The sequence below is a fragment of the Erpetoichthys calabaricus genome, chromosome 9, assembly GCF_900747795.2.
Source record: "Erpetoichthys calabaricus chromosome 9, fErpCal1.3, whole genome shotgun sequence".
Taxonomy (NCBI): Eukaryota; Metazoa; Chordata; class Cladistia; order Polypteriformes; family Polypteridae; genus Erpetoichthys; species Erpetoichthys calabaricus.
The window spans coordinates 97,201,409-97,224,609 of record NC_041402.2 but is presented as its reverse complement, the minus strand read 5'-3'; the positions used below and the strand labels follow the sequence as shown (position 1 = coordinate 97,224,609).

Sequence of the window (23,201 nt, the reverse complement as noted above, 5' to 3'; positions counted from 1 at the left end):
GTGTCATTCTCAAAACTTTTGGCCACGACTGTACAGCGTTGGAGAATTTCAGAACAATGTGTTTTGCCTAAAATAAATCAAGTCAGTAGATCTTAACTGCAGGTTTCAGTAGCATGATCAATTGTCACAGTTATTCAAACAATGTTGAAACAAAAGATACATTAAGATACAAGTCACTTGTTTTCAGTGGAAGATTAACAACAGAAAAATCAAAACAGAACATTCCCAGGTTTACAGTTATTAATTATACTACAAAGTGATTGTTTTAGTATTGTCTAGCTGCTAGAGTCCACTTCAACAGGCTTGGCCTCTGACACTGGCCAGTGCTCGGTCATCTTCTGTCCCTAGCTCAGCAATCTCCAGGCTCACACAACGCCCAAGGGAGTATTGCCTGCTGATTGTACTTTGCCTCAGAGAGGAGAACTTGGTGCTCCCTCCAGCTGAATGGCTACGAATAGATCCTCTGGAGAACAAACTCCTCACATGAGAATGAAAATCTTGGTTCATAATGTGATAGATGAGAGGATTAACCATACAGTGGGACTTGGCAAACAGTGCAGGAACCGCACTCAACTCTGGTGGCAACCTAGGTAGACTGTTCTCTCCTGGTGACATTGCGTTTGCATTTAAATTAGGAACACTTGTACTTTGGAGGGCAGAGTAAAAAGAAACCACCACATATGGGCTCCAAGCAAGGAAGAACGTGGAACAGATAACTGCAGCAATCTGTTCAAGGAAAAGAGAGATGTTATGCTACTATTAATACAAACCCAGAGGAATGAAAAATCTAAAAAGTGATCTCCTTAAATATCTTTTTAGTTTCTACTAGACAACAATGAGATCATGAAGAAATGTAATGGAAACATTTTCTTTTGTCTTATGCTTCTCAGATTTTTCTCTTGAGAAAAAAATACCTTGGTATTCTCACAACCGTCTCCTCTTAAGTTTCAGCCAAGATCTCTGCAGAGTCACACAATGGGCTTAGATTTTCCAAGTAGTGTCCTGAGATATTTTTTGCAATTTGAAACTATTTGTATTGTGTGTTCAGTAATATATGGTGAAATCTATGGACAATTGTTTGAGGTAATAAAACACTATGATTTACTAGGCTCTGTGCACCTTATATTTGGAATGGCCTGCCATTATGTGTAAGAGAAGCGCACTCAATTGAGACTTTTAAATCAAGACTAAAACCTACTTATATTCCCTTCATTAAAATGTATCTTAGAATTCAGTCAGGTCTACCATCCTTGAAATATTATTCCTTTGTTGACATACCTAAACTTTTAATGTCATTTTATTTCAGTTTTATTAGTTACTAGCTGTACCCTGTGGTTTTGCCCACATAGTTATGAAGCAGGACAAACTTTAAAAATCAACAGACGTTAGCACTATATCTGATCGTGTTCAGCTCTGACGGGAGAGCGTTCCGCGCGTGGGGAGAAAAGCACATGGCCATGATATCTCTGGCAATCATCAGCTACCCTCTAAAACACATGGAGCTGCATCTCTCTCTCTCAAACGTCAAATGTTACGCTTTAACAATCTGTAGATGATAATGTCTGTTGAACAAACAGGTATCGCTAGCTAAGCAGAGGCCGGTATGCTGCAACACGCGGCAAGACGTAGACTAACTCGAACAGAGGCTGGCGAGTGAATGAGGAAGGCCCCGCCCCCCTGAACTCGGCCCACAGCCACTCTGTTGGATTTGCATAAATACATCGGTATCTCAAGCAGGCTATGGTACTTAGCGTGATAAGAGAAGTTGCAAAATCAGCCAATAAGTTCAAGGAAATTATAGAAAACAACCAGATCTAAATCCGTTAAGTAATTCCCCTCGTGAAAAGTGGACAGACATACAGACTGAACGCGCTTGGACCACGAAATTTTTAAAACCGTTTATTAGCGAGCACCTATGGGCCAAGGGTAACCTACATTCCAAATTTAAGTCCCAAGTCCTCATGGTTTGGGAGATTTCGTGATGAGTTAGTCTGGTATTTGGCTTTTATATATATAGATTATTCCTTCGACATTGATGTTGTTTTATTTTCTGTATTATTTACTTATTTTATATCTTGTACCATGTATTCTTCTAATTTGTACAGTGTATTGGGACCATGCTGCATGGTGATTTTGCACTTTAAATAAAGTTGATTGATAGATTGATAGGATCTACAAAACTGTAGTCTTTACTTCTGAATAATATTATGAGTTTTCTAGTAGATGTATAACTTATATTGTCATGCTCCAATTAGGTCATACTCTTTCTGGAAGAAAACGGTGGCATAGTGGTTAAAACTTTGGACTTCAAACCCTAAGGCTGTGGGTGAAAATCCCACTCCTGACAATATGTGACCACAAGAAATTCACTTCATCTGCCTGTGTTGTAATTGCAAAAAACAAAAGACATATAACCAAACATATTTCAAATGTTGTAAGTCTCCTTGGATAAAGGCATCTGTTCAATAATAAGTGAAAATCTGAAGAGATCTCACAAATATAACATGCTTCCCAAATCAAATTCTCAGTTTTGACTCCTTTTACCTTAGTTGTGTTTCATGTTTCCTTTTTGTCTAAAACTATCTGTCCTAAGGAAATGTAGGAGAAACATCTGTGATGAAGCTGATTTTTTAAAATGAGAATCTCTTAACTCTCATGAGCCATCAGAGATTAAACTTTGAGCAGTAAAATTTTCCTATGGGAACTTTCAACAGTGTAGTTTCTATTCCCAGATCATCAGCTGGGCCCCAGTTCAACCTCCAACTCAGCACCTCTTTGAAAACAACCTACCTTAGTCAGCTTCATCTCATTGGCGTTGCCTGTGACTGTGCTTGCTGAGATGGAAGCCACAAATCGAGAAGAAGCACGTGCAGTAAAGATGATTTTAACATAGCAAAACACAATGATGCAGGTTGGAATTCCAAAACAGAAAGCCATGATGAGAATGACATAAAGTCTGTCATTGGCTGAGTAGGTCACCTTCCACCTGTCAAAGAGAAAAACATGGTGGACAAAGGTTCATCGAACCAGAGACAGGCTGATTCTTAAGGCTCAAATATAACTGCCTGGGTCCTAAAGCACAAGTCAGCAGATGGTTGTTTCTGACTAAAAAAAAAGCATGACTTGATATCAGTTCTACTTAGGACAACCAAACAATCTCACCAGTCTATAGTGCAACTCGTCCCAAAAGGCTCAGGTCCGTAGCTTCCAAACCCAAACACAGGCAGGATAGCCCAGGTCAGGGTGTACAACCAAACTGAAAGGATGAGTCCAGTAATGTGGTGACACTCCACCCACTGACCTGAGGGAGACACAAATAGCTGTCAGCAAGTAATTCCAGGAGCACAGAAAAGAGACTTTACATTGAGGCAAAATAACTTAGCTTCAATCTTAGACCCACCATATTTGATGCTGCAGATTTTTAAACATCGATCAATGCTAATCAGCATGGTAGTTAACAGACTTCCAATCCCGAACACAAATCCTTGGATTCCATACCAGGTGCAGCCGACTGAGCCAAAGGCCCACTTGTGCACAAAGCTGAAATGACAAATAATGTGTCGCTTTAGATGAGTAGATTGTGTAGTACTGTACTGCCCCCTGCTGGCATAATGGTCCTAAAGTTTAAGCTGTTTAGTCGTTTGTGAAATTTGCAAGTGCAAACAATGTTAATGAAGCTTATCAATTATTTTTGCATTACTTATGTACTTACTTTAATTACACTGATAATATCATATTACAAACATTTTTTAAAAGATTTTGAAAGGTCAAATGGAAGTTAAATAAGTGGTGCTTTTGGACATTATTGAATGAAATTTTCTGACCTTTAATGAGCACCACATATAATACAAAATTCCAGAGACTTGTCCAGTTTGTTTTTAAATGAGAGAAAACACCAAGAACATATCATCCTAAACCTCACACTAAAAAAAAAAAACCACAAGCCATGGGGAGTTCTCACTGCCTTTTAAAAAGAAATCTGTAGAATAATTGTAAATGCTCGTCCACTAATTAAACCTGCCTAATCTGCTTTAGTATCTAAGAGAACTGGAGTCTGCCCTACCATCTTTGTATGTAAGGCAGGAATCAGCACCTCTCAACAAAGAGAGCACTCGCCCAGACGAGGCCAATTTAGTGTCACAGCGTAACGTAGCGTGTTTTTGGAATAACTGAAACACTGGAGGGAAAAAAATAAACATGCAGGCAAGGGAGGATCCACCAATAAACTGGATGCCAGTCAATCTAGGAGCACACTTACAGACAATCACACTTGGCAGAGGAAGGAGTCCCACAGAGTCATAGGGGGAACAGGCTAATGTCAGTCAGAGAGCAACTACTGGGACTTGAAAGAAGAGAAGCCATTTCTTTCTGGTTATTGGACTTCTTTTTCTCTTTTTGGAAGTGTGTTTCTTTACTCATCACTATCTTCACAGCTTTTAACTTCAGGAATATTAAAGTCCATCTGCAGTCCAGCTGGTAAGTACAGTAATCATTTATTGGCTTATTCAGTGTTTATTAATTAGGAAAAAGATATTGTTTTACTCCTCTCATACCTTGCTGAGGTATTGAACAAGAAATTATTTTTTGGAGGATTTGTTTGGAGATTGGAATATGTAAAGGAAGGTATTACTATTTTGTTTCCAACTAAAATAACAGGAAATACAATCCTGTTATCCAGCTAATAGCAAATGTTGTTACCCCTTTGTTTTTTGCAAAGTTTAATTTTTCTACTTCTTGTACGTTAAGGCCAATGTACATCAACCTCTGATAGTGACCACTCTACTAACCTAATATGAAAACAAGATAAGGTGGCGCCATGTTCTTGCTTGCATCATTGTAAAGGTAAAAACTGAAGGACATCCATCCGTGCATCCATCACCCTGATTTGCTTATCCAGGGCAGGGACATGGGGCAACTGGAACCTACCCCAGCAATCACTGGGTGCAAGACAGGAATAATTTTTGCACAGAGTACAAGTAGCTGAAGAATGTGGACAGATTTGTCTTGACAGAGGAGAAACATCTGACAATAACAGGTAATGAAACAAACACTAATAAAGTCCACAGTCAATGCTCAGAAAAACAAACAAGTGAAGAAGAAGTTGAAGAGCTGCTTTGCTGTCATTGAACTTGAAGGTCATCCCTTCTGTTAGTTGAAGCATAAACTATATATTTTTAATGAAATAGTTTGGGGGTTGGTTTTCCATCCAACCCACTAAATCCTAACTACAGGGTCACGGGGGTCTGCTGGAGCCAATCCCAGCCAACACAGGGCACAAGGCAGGAAACAAACCCTGGGCAGGGTGCCAGCCCACCGCAGGGTGCGCACACACACCAAGCACAATCTAGAATCGCCAATGCGTCTAACCTGCATGCCTTTGGACTGTGGGAGGAAACCCACGCAGACACGGGGAGAACATGCAAACTCCACACAGGGAGGACCCGGGAAGTGAACCCAGGTCTCCTAACTGCGAGGCAGCAGCGCTACCCACTGCGCCACCGTGCCACCAGGGATTGGTTTTGTTCTTTCTAATTATGAAAAGCTATTGCAGAATTAATTTAATGGGTGCTCTTCTTCAATGATGTGTTTTGAGATCAAAGGTTTAATCTAAAAAAATTATTAAATACATATTGATATTGTTACCAAATTCTGTTTTATTTGTAAGCAAATATTCAGTGTCCTTTTCAAGGAATCACACTGATTTCTTGTTTCGCAGACCACTTTGACTACTAGAATTGCAGTCCACAATAAAAAAGATTGAGAACCACTGGCACAGCCTCTACTTGACCAAAATTTTCTGACCTGGAATACATGAGAAATGGAGCTCCAAGTAGCGCATATCCAAAATCACACACAGCAAGATTCATGACCATGAACTCCGGAGCTTTCAGGCGTCTGTTTTTATGGCTAAAGACGGCAATGACAAGGCCATTTCCTGTAATAGATAGGAGTCCTGCAAGACAAACAGAGATCAAGGTCAAAGACCTGCCACCATGCAGTAGCATGTAATAATGTCTGGAACAACAATGGGTCATGTACACATTGACATTATAACAAAGCAAAGGAGAAAAGGGAGATTGCTAATTTTCACATGCTTTAAAATGCAACAAGAAGGGTTAATAACTGGGATTTGGGCTTTGAGGTTTTCGTGGTGCTGATTTTCCTACTGAGAACAGAAAACAGAGGCAGTCTGAATCTTGACAAAGGTCAAAAAGCAGCTTGGAATGCGGAGAAAAAATATTCAATGTGGAAATTCTCAAACTGGACCCTTTCTCTCTCATTTGGGTTATTTTTAAAACCTCGTCAAGGGGAGCTATACAACCTTCTGTCTATCACAGTGGTGTCAAACTCATATTCTGGAAGGCTGCAGTCGCTGCAGGTTTTCGTTCAGCCATTTTGCTTATCAGTAGCCAATTACTCCTGCTAACAGAATGGATGTTTTTCACTTTTCTTTTAATTGTCCTGCTTTTTAAGATCCAAAACAATTAAATGTTTTTTTTTCCTTAGCCAGCTATAAATAACAATGAGTTGCAAAGTGTGCCAACAAATAAGCAGTTAAAACAAGGCTCTCAAACTCACTTTCTGGCCACTATTTTCCCTCTGCTTTCTTAATTAGAAACCAATTCTGGCTGTTAATATCGGGCATATTTTTATTCTATGGCTTCTTTATGTTCTCATTTTATCAGCCCAGACTTTTTGAAAACTGTTGATATTCTTGTTCTTGAGAACAATATTAAAATGTTTTAAGGACTATAGAAGATCAGAATTTCTCAGACTTTCTTTTTTTTTTTCCTTTAAACAAAGAAGCAATTAACACTTCTGAATTCTAAACGCAAGTCAATTAAAATGAAAGCAAAATAAGTATATTCCACTGGCAGCAGGAATGGCTACTAATTAAGAAAGAGGCTGGAATGAAAACCTGCCCCGACTGCAGTCCTCCAGGATCGAACTTTGACACCCCGATCTATAATGTACGCTTTATGTCTCATTGGTAGCACATCTTGACTTCATAGACCAAATGTGATAAATAGTAAAATATCGTTTGTTTCTCTTAAGCAGAATTCTATTAAGTGTAGGAGGCTTGAGTATCTTCAAGTAATCATTATGATTTCTTCAACTAATTCAGAATTTCAGAAATTGTCACTGCATTTTTATTCTCAGTTTCATTTCAATTATTGTTTCAAACCACAAGGCTGCAGTACTGTAGTAGGCAAAACCTTTTCCACAGGTAAACAAAAAAGGCTGACAGATTTTAACCACAAGAAACATTAAAAAATGCTTGTAACAAAATCGCTAGACCTTTTAATATTCATTCTCTAAAATGATATTTTACAATGTTTTAGGTAAATAAACCAGAAGTCTAATACCAGTAAACTAATGTTTGGGCTCAGCCTAATCATATGAACATGGATCAAACTACTTTATACCAGTCCAGATGCCTTCATTTGTATTAACAACATTATTTCAGAATATTTCAAACTAGAATATGATACTCGACAAGGATGCCCCCTATCAGCATTGTTCTTTGCAATCGCCAATGAGCCATTGGCTGTTTACTTTTGAAATGCATCAGAGATAAAGGGAATTACCAGAGAAGGACATTAACAGAAAATACTAGCATATGCAGATAATATGGTACTGTACTGTATATATCAGACCCACAAAATTCTGTGGCAGCAGTTCTAAAGCCACTAGCAGATTTTCAAAAGATATCTGCACTCAAAATTAACTTGAATAAAAGTGTGCTTTTTCCAGTGAACTTTCTAGCACACAATATTACACTGGACACTTTCCCATTCATCTTAGCAGATTAGGTTAAACACCTAGGGGTAAATATCACAGCTTTTTTTCAACAAAATGTTGCTGTTTGCATGGAAAAAATTAAACAAGACGTGTATAGATGGTCTGCCCTCCATCTCACATTAGCTGGGAGAATCAACACTGTCAAGAAGACCATCCTTCCCAAGCTTCATTTTCTATTTCAAAGCATCCCCATATACATTAACAAATCATTTTTTAAGAAATTAGATTCAATCATAACTGCATTTATTCATATTATATTATGAAATATCCACACATCCAAAGGGTAATTCTACAATTACCTAAAGCAGAAGGTGGCATGGCACTACCCAACTTTCCACTTTATTTGTGGGTGGCAGATATACAAGGCATAAAGACCTGGACATCGACACAAATCAATGAATATGCACAAGCCTGGTCTGCAATAGAATTAAAATCTTGCAGTACTTATTTATATTCCCTGCTTTGTGCCCCAGTAAATACAATAAGTTTATCGCACTGGCTTTTGAAATGTGTGTGTAGCTTTTTATGAGTTTTGGGCTGTTTTCACCATGAAAAGTTAGGAAGCTATACTGAGATACAGTAAAAACAGCAATTGCTATGCCAATGTGTAAAAAGGGGGTAGCACATTTAAAGAGGTGTGACCTAGGTGCAACTATTAGATACTTACTGAAGTGTAACGAGATCTTAACTAAAGCTTTGTTTGGTCTTAGTAAGATGTATAAACCACCAATGACCACCACCTATAGTGTTTCTAGTAGTTGCTTAGTTCTGTATAGCAAGACTTTAAAAGGGTGTTGTTTGTATATTACAGTAATAACTAAAAGATGTTGTAGAGCAAGCACAATAATGCCCTTATTCTGAAGTGTTTCCAAAAAATGAAGGTTAGAAGGAAATATAATTGAAAATGGATAGACAAGTAAGCTAAACAATAATATGTTAGAATATACAGTAATATAGTGCATCATACGGAACTCCAATCATCCAAACTTAATGACTGCAAAATATTTTCATCCTTACTTTATAATGCATAGATTTACATCAGCAAGAAAGGGGAGGTGTTATTTAGTAAAACAAGATAAATTAACAGAATAATTATTCATTTGACAGAAGCTCTTCTGAACACTAGGTGTTTTCTGGTTCCAATGAGACTAAACTGCTTAGCTTTTAAAAGCAGAACTATTGTGCTTTATTATTCATTACAATACTGTCTATTATTAACCATCTGCAGCAACTAATCGAGGTCTGTCCACAAATTTGAAACCTGAACATAAGGAGCGTTCATGTCAGAGTCACCACTTTTATACATGTACAGTATATGGGTTCTTAAAGATGGATGGATGCCACTAACATAAAAATCCTACATTATAGCAGAAAATAAATTTATAAAGAACAAGTCATGGAGATTTAAAAAATGTAAAGCTCAGCAATATGGAAGGATCTAAATATGGAATATCTGCTTCCCCAGAACAAAGGAAACCTATTGAACTGGTTTGGACATGCAGTAGGATATTGACATTTGCCATGGGAGAAAAAAATTAAGTATGGCACCCTATGGAAAGACTGAAGGGTTTGTCCAAAGATGAAGTAGTGGGATTACATCTCTTGACCTTCCTTGGAAGAGTCAGATTAAGTTGCTGGAAATAACATGGCCTGGTTAGCCCATGTTGCTTTTACAACCTTCAGCAGTAAAAAAGGAACAAAAATGATGATGATGATGATGAATTTATTTATTTATTTATAAAGCACTTTAAAAACAACCTCAAGGCTGACCAAAGTGCTGTACAAAGAAAAACAACACATAAACACATAAGAGCTGAAGACATTCTTAATAGAAAGTATAAAAAGTATACAAATAGCCACCATATTATACAGGGTTAAAAGCCAGACAGTAAAAATGTGTTTTTAAAAAGGATTTAAAGGCAGCTAGCGAAGGAGCCTGCCTAACATGCAATGGCAAATCATTCCAGAGTTTTGGTGCTGCAATTGAAAAAGCTCGCTCACCTCGGAGTTTGCATCGTGCCCTGGGAACGCGTAAAAGCATCTGGTCTGCTGACCTGAGGGAGCGAGATGGTATGTAAGGGTGCAGCAGTTCCGACAAATAAAGAGGGGCACACCCATTAAAAGATTTAAAAACAAATACAAGGATCTTAAAATGGATTCGAAAACGAATTGGAAGCCAGTGGAGGGAAGCCAAAATCGGGGTAACATGCTCATGCTTTCTTGTGCCAGTTAAAAATCGAGCAGCAGCGTTTTGCACCAGCTGTAGGCGAGCCATGGAGGCCTGGCTAATTCCAAAAAGAAGCGCATTACAGTAATCTAGACGAAATGTTATAAAAGCATGTATCACTGTTTCAAGGTTGCGCTTAGACAACATAGGCTTGATTTTTGACAGCCGCCTCAACTGGAAAAAGGCAAGATTTTACCACTGCATTCACATGGCTATCAAGTTTAAAAGTGGAGTCCATTTTACCACCTAAATTTGTGATCATTGATTTCTCAAATTGAGCCACAGTGGAAAGGTCAATGCAAGGGGTCCCCGCTGGTGCTATTGGGCCTAAATAGCATGACTTCTGTTTTGTTCTCATTAAAATTTAGAAAATTTAGTGCCATCCAACAATTTATAAATGTGCTTCCATTCTACTGTATGTACTGTAGCTCATGAGCACTCTTTGGCCTCTTGTATTCATTCTAGTATTGTCCATCCATCCATCCATCTATCCTCTTCCACTTATCCAAGATCGGGTCGCAGGGGCAGCAGCTTGAGCAGAAATTCCCAGACTTCCCTCTCCCCAGCCACTTCTTCTCGCTCTTCCTGGGGAATCCCAAGGCGTTCCCAGGCCAGCCAAGAGACATAGTCTCATACAATAGTATGGTATATTTTAAAACACTAATTCAAGGTAGTGCTATTTTGATGGAATATATATAAATCAAAAGAATAGTTAATCCATGTGTCTTTTTCATTTGCTGTGCATGAGTGCATAGTTATTTCTAATACAGTATTAGTTTTATTCAATAGAGTAAAATGTCCAGAAAAAAAAGCACTATCACCAGATAGTGAGAGGGCAGCAGAAAATTAGACAATCTTCATTAAAGCTTAGTGCAAGCTGTGTAAAGCACAGCATCCACAATAATATCGATCTGTGATGCTAGTAAAAACGCTTTATAAGACAATGTAAAACACATCTTTAATTGTATTTTGTTGTTTTAAATGGTAACAAATCATGCTCTTATTTGTTCAGCAAAGCAATGCACTTCAGAACACCAGATAACAGCTCAAAAAAGACAAACAAGTAAATCTGACCTGTTACAGCAATAAATACACCGATGACCAGGTCAGCTGCAGGTGTCAGTGCAGATTTGAATTTGCTCTCCGACAGAGTCCCGTTATGATCCTGGGCTGCACATTGCTGTCCGCATGTCCAGTTCGACAAGGCAGAGGCACTGCTGTTGAATGACATGACTCCCCGCTCTGTAAAAACAACAGGTTATCTATCTATCTATCTATCTATCTATCTATCTATCTATCTATCTATCTATCTATCTATCTATCTATCTATCTATCTATCTATCTATCTATCTATCTATCTATCTATCTATCTAAATGTACATATATTTAATGAATTTCATTGATTCTACAATAAAATAAAATAAAAATAAAAGAGGAATAACCGTAGAGGTCAATCATCACCCCAAAAGCGGATAGTAGACATCACATAGTATATGTGTGCCAAATTTCAGGTCAATAGTTCAAACGGTTTGCGAGCTACAGGTGATTTAAAATCCTCGACAGACAAACGAACAGCCACTGTAACGTATTATATATAAAGATGTATTATTGATGTCAGTTTATTTTTAGCATTATTACAGTGATATTAGCACACTGCTATTTTGTGAGTGCTTTTTCATGTGGGTGCTACTGTTTTGTTCCCATTCATGTGGCTTGGGGTGCATGATGTCACATGCTGGAATGCTTAAGTCATCATGTTGCCACTGTTTAAGAGAGGATGGTCACCTCAGTGTCCTTTTAGAGTCCTTATCTTTCTACTAACCCTGTCTTTTTTACTTGTGTTAGCTGTAGCTAAAAATCACTTCTGAGAAGATATTACTGTTAAGATCATTGCCTGTTCTGCTTTTGACTTTTGTTATTGCAATGTAAAAACTTTTTTTGCCTTCTCTCGAAGTTTTCTGACCTGTAGCTTATCTCTAAATCATGTCTCTCCCTAATCCTTTTTGAGTTACCTCATTTACTGGTAATTTATTTCTTCTCCTATTTCCTCTCTTCCTGCTGAAACATCCATGTCGCTAATATCTTACTAACAGCTGGACTAACTCTCCAGTATAGGGTAAAGAGCCCTGCAGTACAGAAGGAGTAGAAATGTGGTATCCAAGTTTATGAGAGTCAGCTGAGGTGGTTTGGGCATTAAATCAGGATGATGATCCCTAGTGTCTCTCACAGAAAATGTACCAGGCACTTATTACATACTTATATTTACTGTGCACATGGTGAAGGACAGGAAGTGGTTAGTTAAACAAAAAAGGAAGCAAATGTGCAAATGAAATTGATGCAATGATGATGAAATGACCATTGCAAAAGAACAAAAAGAAGCCTAGTAAAACATATTCAAAATGTTTATGTCCACTTAAATCTTTGTCATGAAACACCAGTCTGCCTTCACTAGGTAAATGTTTCTAATGGAGAAATAACCTGAGGGAGGGGGTGTGTGAAACTGAATGAATGAATAATAAACTCTTTCAAAGAGTTTTGGTTCACCTTCTGGTTTATGATGATGAAGAGTTCACATTTTATCTCACCTTATTTTGTATTAATTAATGAAAACCACCCATGGTGTTCAGTTGTTGGTAGGCATTTTCAGATAAAACAAGTTCACTGTGCATTGTGGAAAATATGAAAAAAGTCACCACTCCTTTGGATTGAGTGGATCAAAATGAAGTACAGTTGGTGCTATTACAGACCTGGTTCTTGGGGCTTCCATCTGGACCTTAGACATGCCAGCACTTTGGACATACTTAGAAATTAACCTCACGAAACTCAATTGTGCTACTTTGTTCACATATCCTTCATCAAATATCATGGAGAACAAATCACATTGAACTTTTTTCTGTGCAATGAATTTGTCAATATTTTTTTTATACAGACGAGTGCCATATTATTGTTTGTTTTTATGCAGCCTGTATCTCATAGATAACCAATTTATTTACATTTCCTGAGTTTTGGTGTGTCTGATCTGATTAGTAAGTGGCAATGACATTTGTGACATACCACCATCAGTGGCACGGCAAGTAGACAGTTTGAATCTATGCTGGAGGGGTGTTGACTGAGAAGACTTTTGTTTAACATTTATTTTTAAGAGAAGGCCTTTAAGATGTATTGAAATATTACTAGACTAATTAGCAATGTATTTCTAGGAATCTCAAGGCAACATTCTGTCAGTTTAGCAGAATTTTTATGTCTATCTATCTATCTATCTATCTATTCTATCTATCTATCTATCCTATCTATCTATCTATCTATCTAAATGTACATATATTTAATGAATTTCATGCTTATCTGTATATCTACAATGTATATATTTTTTTTTTCATGTTTGTACAGTTCCTTCGTATCTATAGTTTCTATTGTGCCTTTCTGTTAGTTTTCTTTCTTTCATTACTTATCGGTATCCTCGCATTTACAGTACTAATGTTACGAAATCGTTGTTAATTTATTTTCTTTTCTTCACCTATGCATACAGATCTTTCAATAACAGGTTAAAATTGTTCTTTCTAGCAGTCTTTGCATTTTACAGCCATAAAAATGTGTTTTTCTGCGCCGTGCCATCCGCCACCGTTCGCGCACAAATCTAAACTTGAACCGGCAAACTCAGAGCTCTCGGTGTATTATATGTCAGAAATAATATCGTGATAAATAAAAATTATCCTTTAGACCTCTTTCTTCTTTTTTATGTTTTTGGAAACCTCATAATTTCACCTTACAGTGCAATTTACTTCGTTCAAGTTGAAAAGGATGATCGTTCTTTAAAGGAAAAATCGATTTGCTCTTAAAATTCATTGCACCCATGAAACCGGAGGGAGCGTTTTGTGAATTCTGTACGGAAAGACTTCAAGAAAATGTCAATTCAAAGGATTTCAACCTCTCGCTTCGTTTAGGGCTGGGTGACCGTTTAGGTTGTGCGGCCCTCCATAAAGATTGGTGTCACGTCGCTCTCAAAACAATAAGTGTCTAAATGAGTGGTGGGTTGTAGTGACGGATATTACGTTCTTTCAAAAAAAGTCATTCACGTACTAATTTTACTCATATCTGATTTCATTACGATGATTAAGGGAAGAGTTATAACGCTTGAACCATTAGCAGAAAATTAAGAATGGCAGTCCTTGGAAGAGCACACACACAGTATAGCATCAGCCCAACCTATCTGATTGTGTAGTTCAAAAAACATTAGCTTGACCTCCTGACGGTAATAGCTACCAAAACTGTTTACCTGTGCTTGGCTCTACGATCGATTATCGATCGTTCATACGCCCAGTCCATCCGCAGTTGCAGAATGACTGTTGGACGCACCACCTAAGATTTCTCTTTTCATCATTTAGTCACGATTAATGGTACGTGGCGATCTGCACAGCTAGTCGGTGTGCTTTTAGAAATATTTAAACTTTTCAATTGTTAAGATAACAACGTGACGACTCACCTGTCCTCGTGCCGCCTTCAGCCCAACCTGTCAGCGCTCGAGTGTCTCTTGCCGAGCAGTGAGTGCCAATGTGATGGGTACCAGCTCGCCTGATGACCCCCCACCCCCACCTCTCTCTCTCTCTCTCTCTCTCTCTCTATCTCTCTCTCTCTCTCTCTTATCTCTCTGTATATCTGTGTCACTTCAAATCTCAATTCATAACTCTGAGTCGGAGTGTTAATGCATCTTAACAGAAAAAAGGGAGGGGGCAGTTATGGAGGGTGAGTGAAAGAGAGAAAGGTCGCAATGAAAGCGCCTATAATTCTTTAATTCAAAACAAAAATTTCAAATATAACGAAATCATGAGATATTGAATATGTAAATGGTAATATTCTGGAACACTGCAGGAGAAAAAAAAGGTTAAAAACAGGTCAAGAAAAGCAACATATGTGCATTACCTGACCAGTTCAGTTTAAAACCACTCATCAATGCATTCTCTGCCCACTCATAACAAGTCAATCACAACTCTGTTCTGTACCTGCAACAACACTAAATTCTGGGCAAAATCAAAATAGAAACACTGCTGTTTGTATCTCAGTGGTAAAGTGTGTCAGCAGCCAGTAATGCAGATGATCCTGAAATGTAATGCATTAGAAAGCAATGCCATCCAGCCCATTGAAAGATTATGTGATCCTTACTCTGCCAAAGCAGAAATCTGTTAAAGACACTTCAAACTAATTTTTATAAACATTATTAATCCAGTTAAATATAGTGAGAAGTCAAGCAAAATGACACCTTCTATTGGCTAACTAAAACGATGTTGCCTGAAGAAGGGGCCTGAGTTGCCTCAAAAGCTTGCATATTGTAATCTTTCTAGTTAGCCAATAAAAGGTGTCATTTTGCTTGACTTCGCATTATATTCTTAATGGCTAACACGGTACAACACCCTAGTAGTCCAGTTAAATATGAATCTTTACATCACACACACACACACACACCCACACACACACACACACAAAGGAAAGACATTTGTATAATTGCAGTGACAGATATGTGTGCCACTAACATTCCAAATCAAAAAACCTGCTTACCTTAGTAACATAGTCATTTACAGAAGAAAAGACCTTAGGAATCTCAACAATAAATGCAGCACAGCCTGTCAATGACAAGCTGTTCAATGAGAAGATAAAATTTATACCCTACCATTTTCCAATCCTGCTTAATCCTGAACAGGGTCACTGGGGGCTGGGGCCTGTCCTAGCAAGCATACAGCACAAGGCAGGAACAGTCCATGGGCAGGGCAGTCCATCACAGGGTGAACACACACACAAATTTAGCATTGTCAATCCACCTAACCTCCATGTCTTTGTACTGTTGGAGGAAACCAAAAAAAACCTGGAGGAAAATTACAAAGACATGGGGAGAACTTGCAAACTCCACACAGGGAGAAGTCAAGCAAAGAACCCTCATCTCCTTACCGCATGGCAGGAGCACAACCTTTGCACCACTGTGCTGTCATAAACATTTAATTACTTATTTTACATACTTACTTTCTTCTGGTATCAAAATGCAAACTGATGTAGAAAACAAGACATAATATTTTTCTTTTCTAATGTACATAATAGTAAAAATAATAAAAAATAAAGTATTTTTTTCCAGAAATTGGTAATTGAACTGTTTTGGTAAATGCAGAAGAACTATCTTGTATGAATGTGTAGGTCATATCAGTCAAGCATTAATATTACTCTCCAAAATAACATTGTATAGAGTGTATAAAGAGTTATGACCACTAAAGACACCACCCTGTATGTTACCTATGTGACGGATAAAGATTTACAGATCAGAGAAGCATTTTATGGTCTGTTACTGTTTGTTAAATTAAAAAAAAAATAAACCTTAGACAAACACATTTGCTTAGAAAATGTAATTGAAGAAAAAACATTAAAGTCTTATAATGTACATCTTGGTACAGGAATGTTATTTTTAAAGTTTGCATTTATTGGCATGTGTAACAAAATTATAATTTTTTTTCTAAGGCAGGTAGATTTACATTAATTTATATATAGAAAAAACATTCATTCAAACTTAAAGTGAACTTGACTGAAAGAAAGAAAGAAAGAAAGAAAGAAAGAAAGAAAGAAAGAAAGAAAGAAAGAAAGAAAGAAAGAAAGAAAGAAAGAAAGAACACTTAATTTTCATAAATACTTTGCGGACAGGATGACATGGCGGTGCAGTGATTGACGTCCCATGCCCAGTCACTGTCTGTGTGGTTTTGCCGTGTCCTCCCTGTGTCTGACTTGGGTTCTCTCCAGTTTTCCTTCCAGATCCCAAAGATGTGTGTTGTGCGTTGATGCAATGGACTGGCACCTCTTGTAGGTTTGGTTCCTCCTTTGCACACAAGAGTTGATCCTTTGTCTTAGGTGGTTTTGAGAATTTTACATTCTGTTGTGCTAATCTGTGAGCCACACAGTAGTACTGCAGGTACTTTTTTTAATCCATTCAACTTCTGATTTCTCTCCTGTGTGGAGTTTGTTTTCTGTGTGTTTGTGTGTCTCTCCTCACACAGTCAAAAACATGCATGTTTGGTTTGTTGATAATGTTCAATGGACTGGTAGAATTAAGTATGACTCTGTCCCAAATTTCATCCATGGCTAGTTCCAATTTTCTGACTTTCCCTTAGATTTTTAATCTTTATTACACTGAACTGGAAGAAGCTGTTGAGAAATTGGATGAATTATTTCATGAATGATGTTCATCTAGAACTGGTATGGTCTGACGGGAGAAGGTAACCTTTTTCATACTTTATAGGACATACATACTTTTAATATAGTTTAAAAGTCTGTAGGTCCCATAAATTAAAAAGAAATCATGAGTATTTTTGACAAAATCACCTCTGTAAATAAAATATTTAAAGTAACATAAAGTGTGACCGGTGGGCATAATAATTAAGGCTACTACCTTACAGCTCCAGAGGCCTGGGTTTATAACTCAGCCTAGGAAGTATCTGTGTTGAGTTTTTGTGTTTTCTGCATGTTAGTATGGATTTACTCCAAGTACTCCAGTTTCCTGCCACATTTTCAAGACTAAAACTCCATTAGCCCAACGAGTGACATGTATACATACCTTCTGATGGACAGGTATTTCTTTCATGGTTGGTTTCTGTCTTGAACGCTATGCTGTTTTCACTGGCTTCAGCTTTCGGCACTCCCATTATGGAATATATAGGTTTGCAAAATTAATGTATGAATGGATTGATGAAGATAAGGCAAGAATAGGAAAAGATGGCCTGTTAGGACTGAATGCTGAAACTACTGGGTTACATGATGTGCATTATGGAAACCAACATAAATACCTCAGTATGAGCTTAACAGCTGCCTGGATGTATTCTCATACTAATGCCTGACTGCTTTGCAAAATCCTTACAAGTGATTTTAAAACAGAAGCATTTGTTTAAGCTTCCCACAAAGGCCAGTAGCATTGCTGCAGATCCTGATTATCTCATGCTCAAACTTAAGGCAGTTTATATCAAGTCAAGCAAAGCTTTCCGGACAATGCCCACTCTCTAAATGATTAATTATTGTATACTGCATGACTGTGCTGCAGTTCAATACTGACCCTAATGAAAAAAAACTCTTATTTTAGACTTATCTAGCCTTAGTCTTCATCACAAAAGCACTCTATTCAAAAAAGTGTATTTTGGAATATATATATATATATATATATATATATATATATATATATATATACATGCAGTATGTATATATTGTAATATGGCACTATATTGCACCCAACTCGGCACAGACTCACACGGAGGCACATGTAAAAATAACACAAAGACTTTTATTTTCTTCACCTGTGGGGCACATCTTCCCCTTGAACCCCACAGGCACAACACAGTCCAAAACAACACAAGCACAAAACACACTCCCTTCTGGCACCACCACTCCTCCTGTCAAGGTTCATCCTCCTCCTCCCGACTCTGGCCCCTGAGTGTTGGTTGCTGGCCCCTTTTATAGCCCACCCATATCTTGATCACCTGTTTCCGGTAGCACTTCCGGGTGGGCCTGAAGACTTGTCCAGCTGGGCTCAGGGACCCATGCAGCACCCCCTGGTGGCCACCCCAGATCCCAACAGGGCTGTGGAGAACTCCTTCTCCCATGGAGCTGTGCGGTAAGCTGAGGCACCACCGCCAGCCATGGAGGCTGCCACCAAGCATCTCTGGGGAAGTACTGAGCAGCCCATGGTTGCTCCCCTGGAACATATTTGGCATGGGACCTGGCCATCCACCCCAATATATATACATCTATTATAATAAAATCTTTGGGAGGGAGACAAGGGAGACGAGACGTGATCTTCTCGGAAGACAATTTGAAATCCCGCAAGAGACACTTTAACTTGCTCCCAGCTCTTAAAACAATGACAATCGACAAGCAAAACACGCAGCTCGCCAGCAGCAGAAAGCCAGCAGATGATCCAACCACTTCTCCTTGTGTGCGTTCAGCCACCCTAACATATTCACAACACGAGTGGCAAAGACACGAAGTGGCAAAAGGACAGCTGCTGTACAGGCTTTGAAATGATCGGGCAGCGCGACAAGCAGAACAGGTAGATCGCCAGCAGCAACAAGCCAGCAGATGATATGACCCCTTCTCCTTAGCATGTGTTCAGCATACTGCACCTCCCCAGAATTGGCAAAAGGACAGCTGCTGTACACACTTTAAAATGATCAACAAGCGCGACAGCAGCAGCAGAAAGACAGCAGATGATCCAACGGCATCTCCTTAGTGTGCGTTCAGCTGCCCCCCCCTTCACAACGCAAGCAGCATTATACATCCTGCAAGAAAGAGATTTAACTACGCCCAGGGTCGGAAATAAATGACAAGTATTGTTTTTACAACATCACGCAAAACAAGGCAGTGAAATATCATTTAAAACAAGTCCACGGACATCTAACCTAGCAGTTGTTGGATTGCGTTTGACAGACACGCTTTGTGTGCTCCCAGCTCTTAAAACAATGACAAGCGATAAGCAAAAACACGCAGCTCGCCAGCAGCAGAAAGCCAGCAGATGATCTGACTGCTTCTCCTTAGCGTGCGTTCAGCCACCCTAATCCTCCACCCCTTCACAACGTGAGTGGCAGAGACACGAAGTGGCAAAAGGACAGCTGCTGTAGAGGCTTTGAAATGATTGGGCAGTGAGACAAGCAGAAAGACAGCAGATGATCTGACGGTATCTCCTTAGCGTGCGTTCAGCCGCATCCCCTTCACAACGCGAGCAGCGTCCTGCGAGAAAGAGATGTAACCATTGTTTGTTTTTACAAAAGTTGTAAAGTAAAAGTGGAAATAATGCATATGTAACAATCTCTTTAAATTGTATCCGGTAAACCAAACCCGCTGGGGGGGGGGGGGGGGGGGAGGCTGGGGTGTGAGCAAAGCAAGCAGGAGGCGGGGCCCCCTAGTATATATATATATTATATATATATATATATATATATATATATATGTAGTAATAAGGCTCTATATTGTGCCCGACCCGGCACAGACTGATGCAGAGGCACGTGTAAAAACCAACAGACTTTTTATTATTCTTCAGCTGGAGGGCACGTCTTCCCCGTAATCCCTCCAGCCACAACACAGTCCCAAGCAAAGCACTTCGCCAACACACAAACACTTTTCTCTCCACCTTGGCACCACCACTCCTCCCAGGCAACCTCGTCCTCTTCTTCCCGATTCTGGCTCCCGAGTGGTGGATGCTGACCCTTTTTATAGCCCATCTGGAAATGCTCCAGGTGCTTGATCACCTGTTGCTAATTGCACTTCGGGCGGGGCTGTACAGGTGTCCAGGCTGGCTCCGGGATCCATGTAGCACCCCCTGGCGGCGACCCCAGATCCCCACAGGGTTGTGGAGAATTCCATCTCACATGGAACCCTACGGGAAACTGAGGCACCATCGTCACCCATGGAGGCTGCCACCAAGCGTTCCGGGGGAGGTAGTGAGGAGCCCATGGCTGCTCCCCCGGAACATATACAACAGGGCTGTCATGGGCATGGGACCCAGCCGCCCATTACAATATATATATATATATATATATATATATATATATATATATATATATATATATATATATATATATATATATATATATATGTATGTATGTATATGTATATGTTAAGTATAGTTAAGATGTTACAATTTTTCTCAGTCACTTAGGAACATTTCTTGAATTATCCTTAACATTCACAAAACTTCTTCTTCTTTCGGCTGCTCCTGTTAGGAGTTGCCACAGCAGATCATTTTTCCCATATCTTTCTGTCCTCTGCATCTCGTTCTGTTACATCATCACCTGCATGTCCTCTCTCACCACATTCATAAACCTTCGCTTAGGCCTTCCTCTTTTCATCTTGCCTGACATTATTATGCTTAACATCCTTCTCCCAATATAGATAGATAGATACTTTATTAATCCCAAGGGGAAAGTCACATACTCCAGCAGCAGCATACTGATACAAAAAACAATATTAAATTAAAGATTGATAATAATGCAGGTAAAAACAGACAATAACTTTGTATAATGTTAATGTTTACCCCCCCGGGTGGAATTGAAGAGTCGCATAGTTTGGGGGAGGAACAATCTTCTCAGTCTGTCAGTGGAGCAGGACAGTGACAGTAGTCTGTCGCTGAAGCTGCTCTTCTGTCTGGAGATGACACTGTTTGGTGGATGCAGTGGATTCTCCATAATTGATAGGAGCCTGCTTAGCTCCCGTCGCTCTACCACAGATGTCAAACTGTCCAGCTCCATGCCAACAATAAAGCCTGCTCAGCATCTCTCCTCTGTACATGTCCAAACCAATGCAATCTCGCCTCTCTGACTTTGTCTCCCAACCGTCCAACCTGAGCTGATCCTCTAATGTACTCATTTCTAATCCTATCCATCCTCGTCACACCCAATGCAAATCTTAGCATCTTTAACTCTGCTACCTCCAGCTCTGTCTCCTGCTTTCTGGTCCATGCCACCGTCTTCAACCCATATAACATAGCTGGTCTCACTACCGTCCAGTAGACCTTCCCTTGCTAATACTATCTGTTACAAATCACTCTGACACTCTTCTGCACCCATTCACCCTGCCGGCACTCTCTTTTTCACCTCTCTTCCACAATCCCTGTTACTCTGTACATTCACAAAACAGTAAGTGCATTTCTCAAAACAATTTGTGCAAACACCACCAAAAAATGTATTACTTGCGAAAGCTTGTAACATGCTCAGAATCCTTAGATTATCTCTTAAAAGTAAATGTTTATGTCAATTAACATGTCACTACCATCAGAATGACAAGTCCCTGTGACATTGTTTACGAACAAGATAGTCAAAATGCTTAGATATGGTGTACTCTGTAAGTATTTTTTGATCTGAACTATGGCTAAGGTTTGGGTGACAATGATTGAAAATGCACAAGGCTGCACTTTTTTGTATTTACAGCAGATATCAATTTCAAGAGTACAAAAAGTTGCACATGACTGTATGTCAGAGATTGATTGAAAAAGATTGGACGGGATTCACATTTTTGCTTTTACTGTTTGTACTGTAATTTGTGATGGACCATGTCATTGGGATACAGAAAAGAAAAAGACAAGACTGTTAAACAGCACTATATATCACAAAGGAAAAAAATACAAAATTAGCAATCTAAACACAGGAAACACACGTTAGGCAGAACTGTACATGCAGCACTGTATGAAGAATTACAGTGCACTCTTTCTACACCTCCTGATGTTCTTGTCTGTTGGGCCACAGATTCTCATCCACATCACAATAGATATCTTCATTTGCAACACAGCATCAAAGGAATTTTTGGGAATATCTCATCCAGCCTCTGCAGGTGTCTGTTGTGATGTCCTCACTTGCTGCATCCATAGGATCCAACAGGTCCATGTGAGTATGTGGCTTGCGATCATAAACCTTCCACCTCCATGCTGAGTAGAACTCCTCAATTGCCTTAAGGAGTGGGGAAATGGGTGGAAGGAATTTCATCAGCATCCTGTAGTGGGTTGCAAACCATTGCCTGATGGTGCTTGAGTGATATAAACTCAGATTAATCCACATTACCACATACTTTGGTAGATCATCTCGAATTAGACCCCTCTCATCATCAGGGATGAGATCCCTGTAGAATGTGTCTAAGAAGGTGTTCTGAAATAGTAGCGTGAACACAGTCATGTTACCTTGTTCCCTTGCTGGCCAGGCCAGGCAAATCAACAGTAGCTCTGTGGCTGATAACATTTTGCCCACACCTTCTGCCTTTGGTCAAGTTGAATCCAGCTTCATCCAGGTATATAAAGATGTTAGGTGGTTTACTTGATTCCAGTTCCAGTATATGCTATATCTCAGGAGAAATTAGGAAAATTATAAATTACATGTATTTTCTTTTTGGACAAGATACAGTTACAGTACATCAAATGTATACATATTGCATGTTCGTTCCTACAGGCAAAACAAATGTGTACAGGTCACACTTACTGTACTGTATATCACTATACAATGTTGTACTGTTTACTGTAAAGCACATTTAACTGGATGCACACAGATAGTTTACCTGTAGCATACTGGTACCATAGCTCCTTCACTGTGTCACCATTCCTTTCAAATGGTACGTGGTACAGCTATTTTATGTTCATCTGGAGTCTTTTCAGCACCCTTTCGACAGATAAGATGCT

The 23,201-nt window shown here is 39.1% G+C and overlaps 1 protein-coding gene across 1 annotated transcript; it reads right to left on the bottom strand.

Annotated features, from left to right (window-relative positions):
- Window positions 1-294: 294 nt before the first annotated feature.
- Window positions 295-11,270, bottom strand: opn9 (opsin 9). Its single transcript, XM_028809469.2, has 6 exons — window positions 11,105-11,270; window positions 5,803-5,953; window positions 3,401-3,540; window positions 3,163-3,301; window positions 2,791-2,986; window positions 295-726 (listed from the first exon to the last, which is right to left on the bottom strand). Exons 1-6 carry the CDS (start codon window positions 11,259-11,261, stop codon window positions 295-297), a joined length of 1,215 nt encoding a protein of 404 aa, XP_028665302.1. The 5' UTR covers window positions 11,262-11,270.
- Window positions 11,271-23,201: the final 11,931 nt, after the last annotated feature.

Excerpts from the sequence above, each read along its gene's own strand:
- opn9 (XM_028809469.2), bottom strand. The coding sequence starts at position 11,261 with ATGTCATTCAACAGCAGTGCCTCTGCCTTGTCGAACTGGACATGCGGA. Across the intron at positions 3,541-5,802 it reads CCATTTCTCATGTATTCCAG|CTTTGTGCACAAGTGGGCCT; the intron begins GTCAGAAAATTT and ends TTGTCATTTCAG. Across the intron at positions 2,987-3,162 it reads ACGAGTTGCACTATAGACTG|GTGGAAGGTGACCTACTCAG; the intron begins GTGAGATTGTTT and ends TCTCTTTGACAG.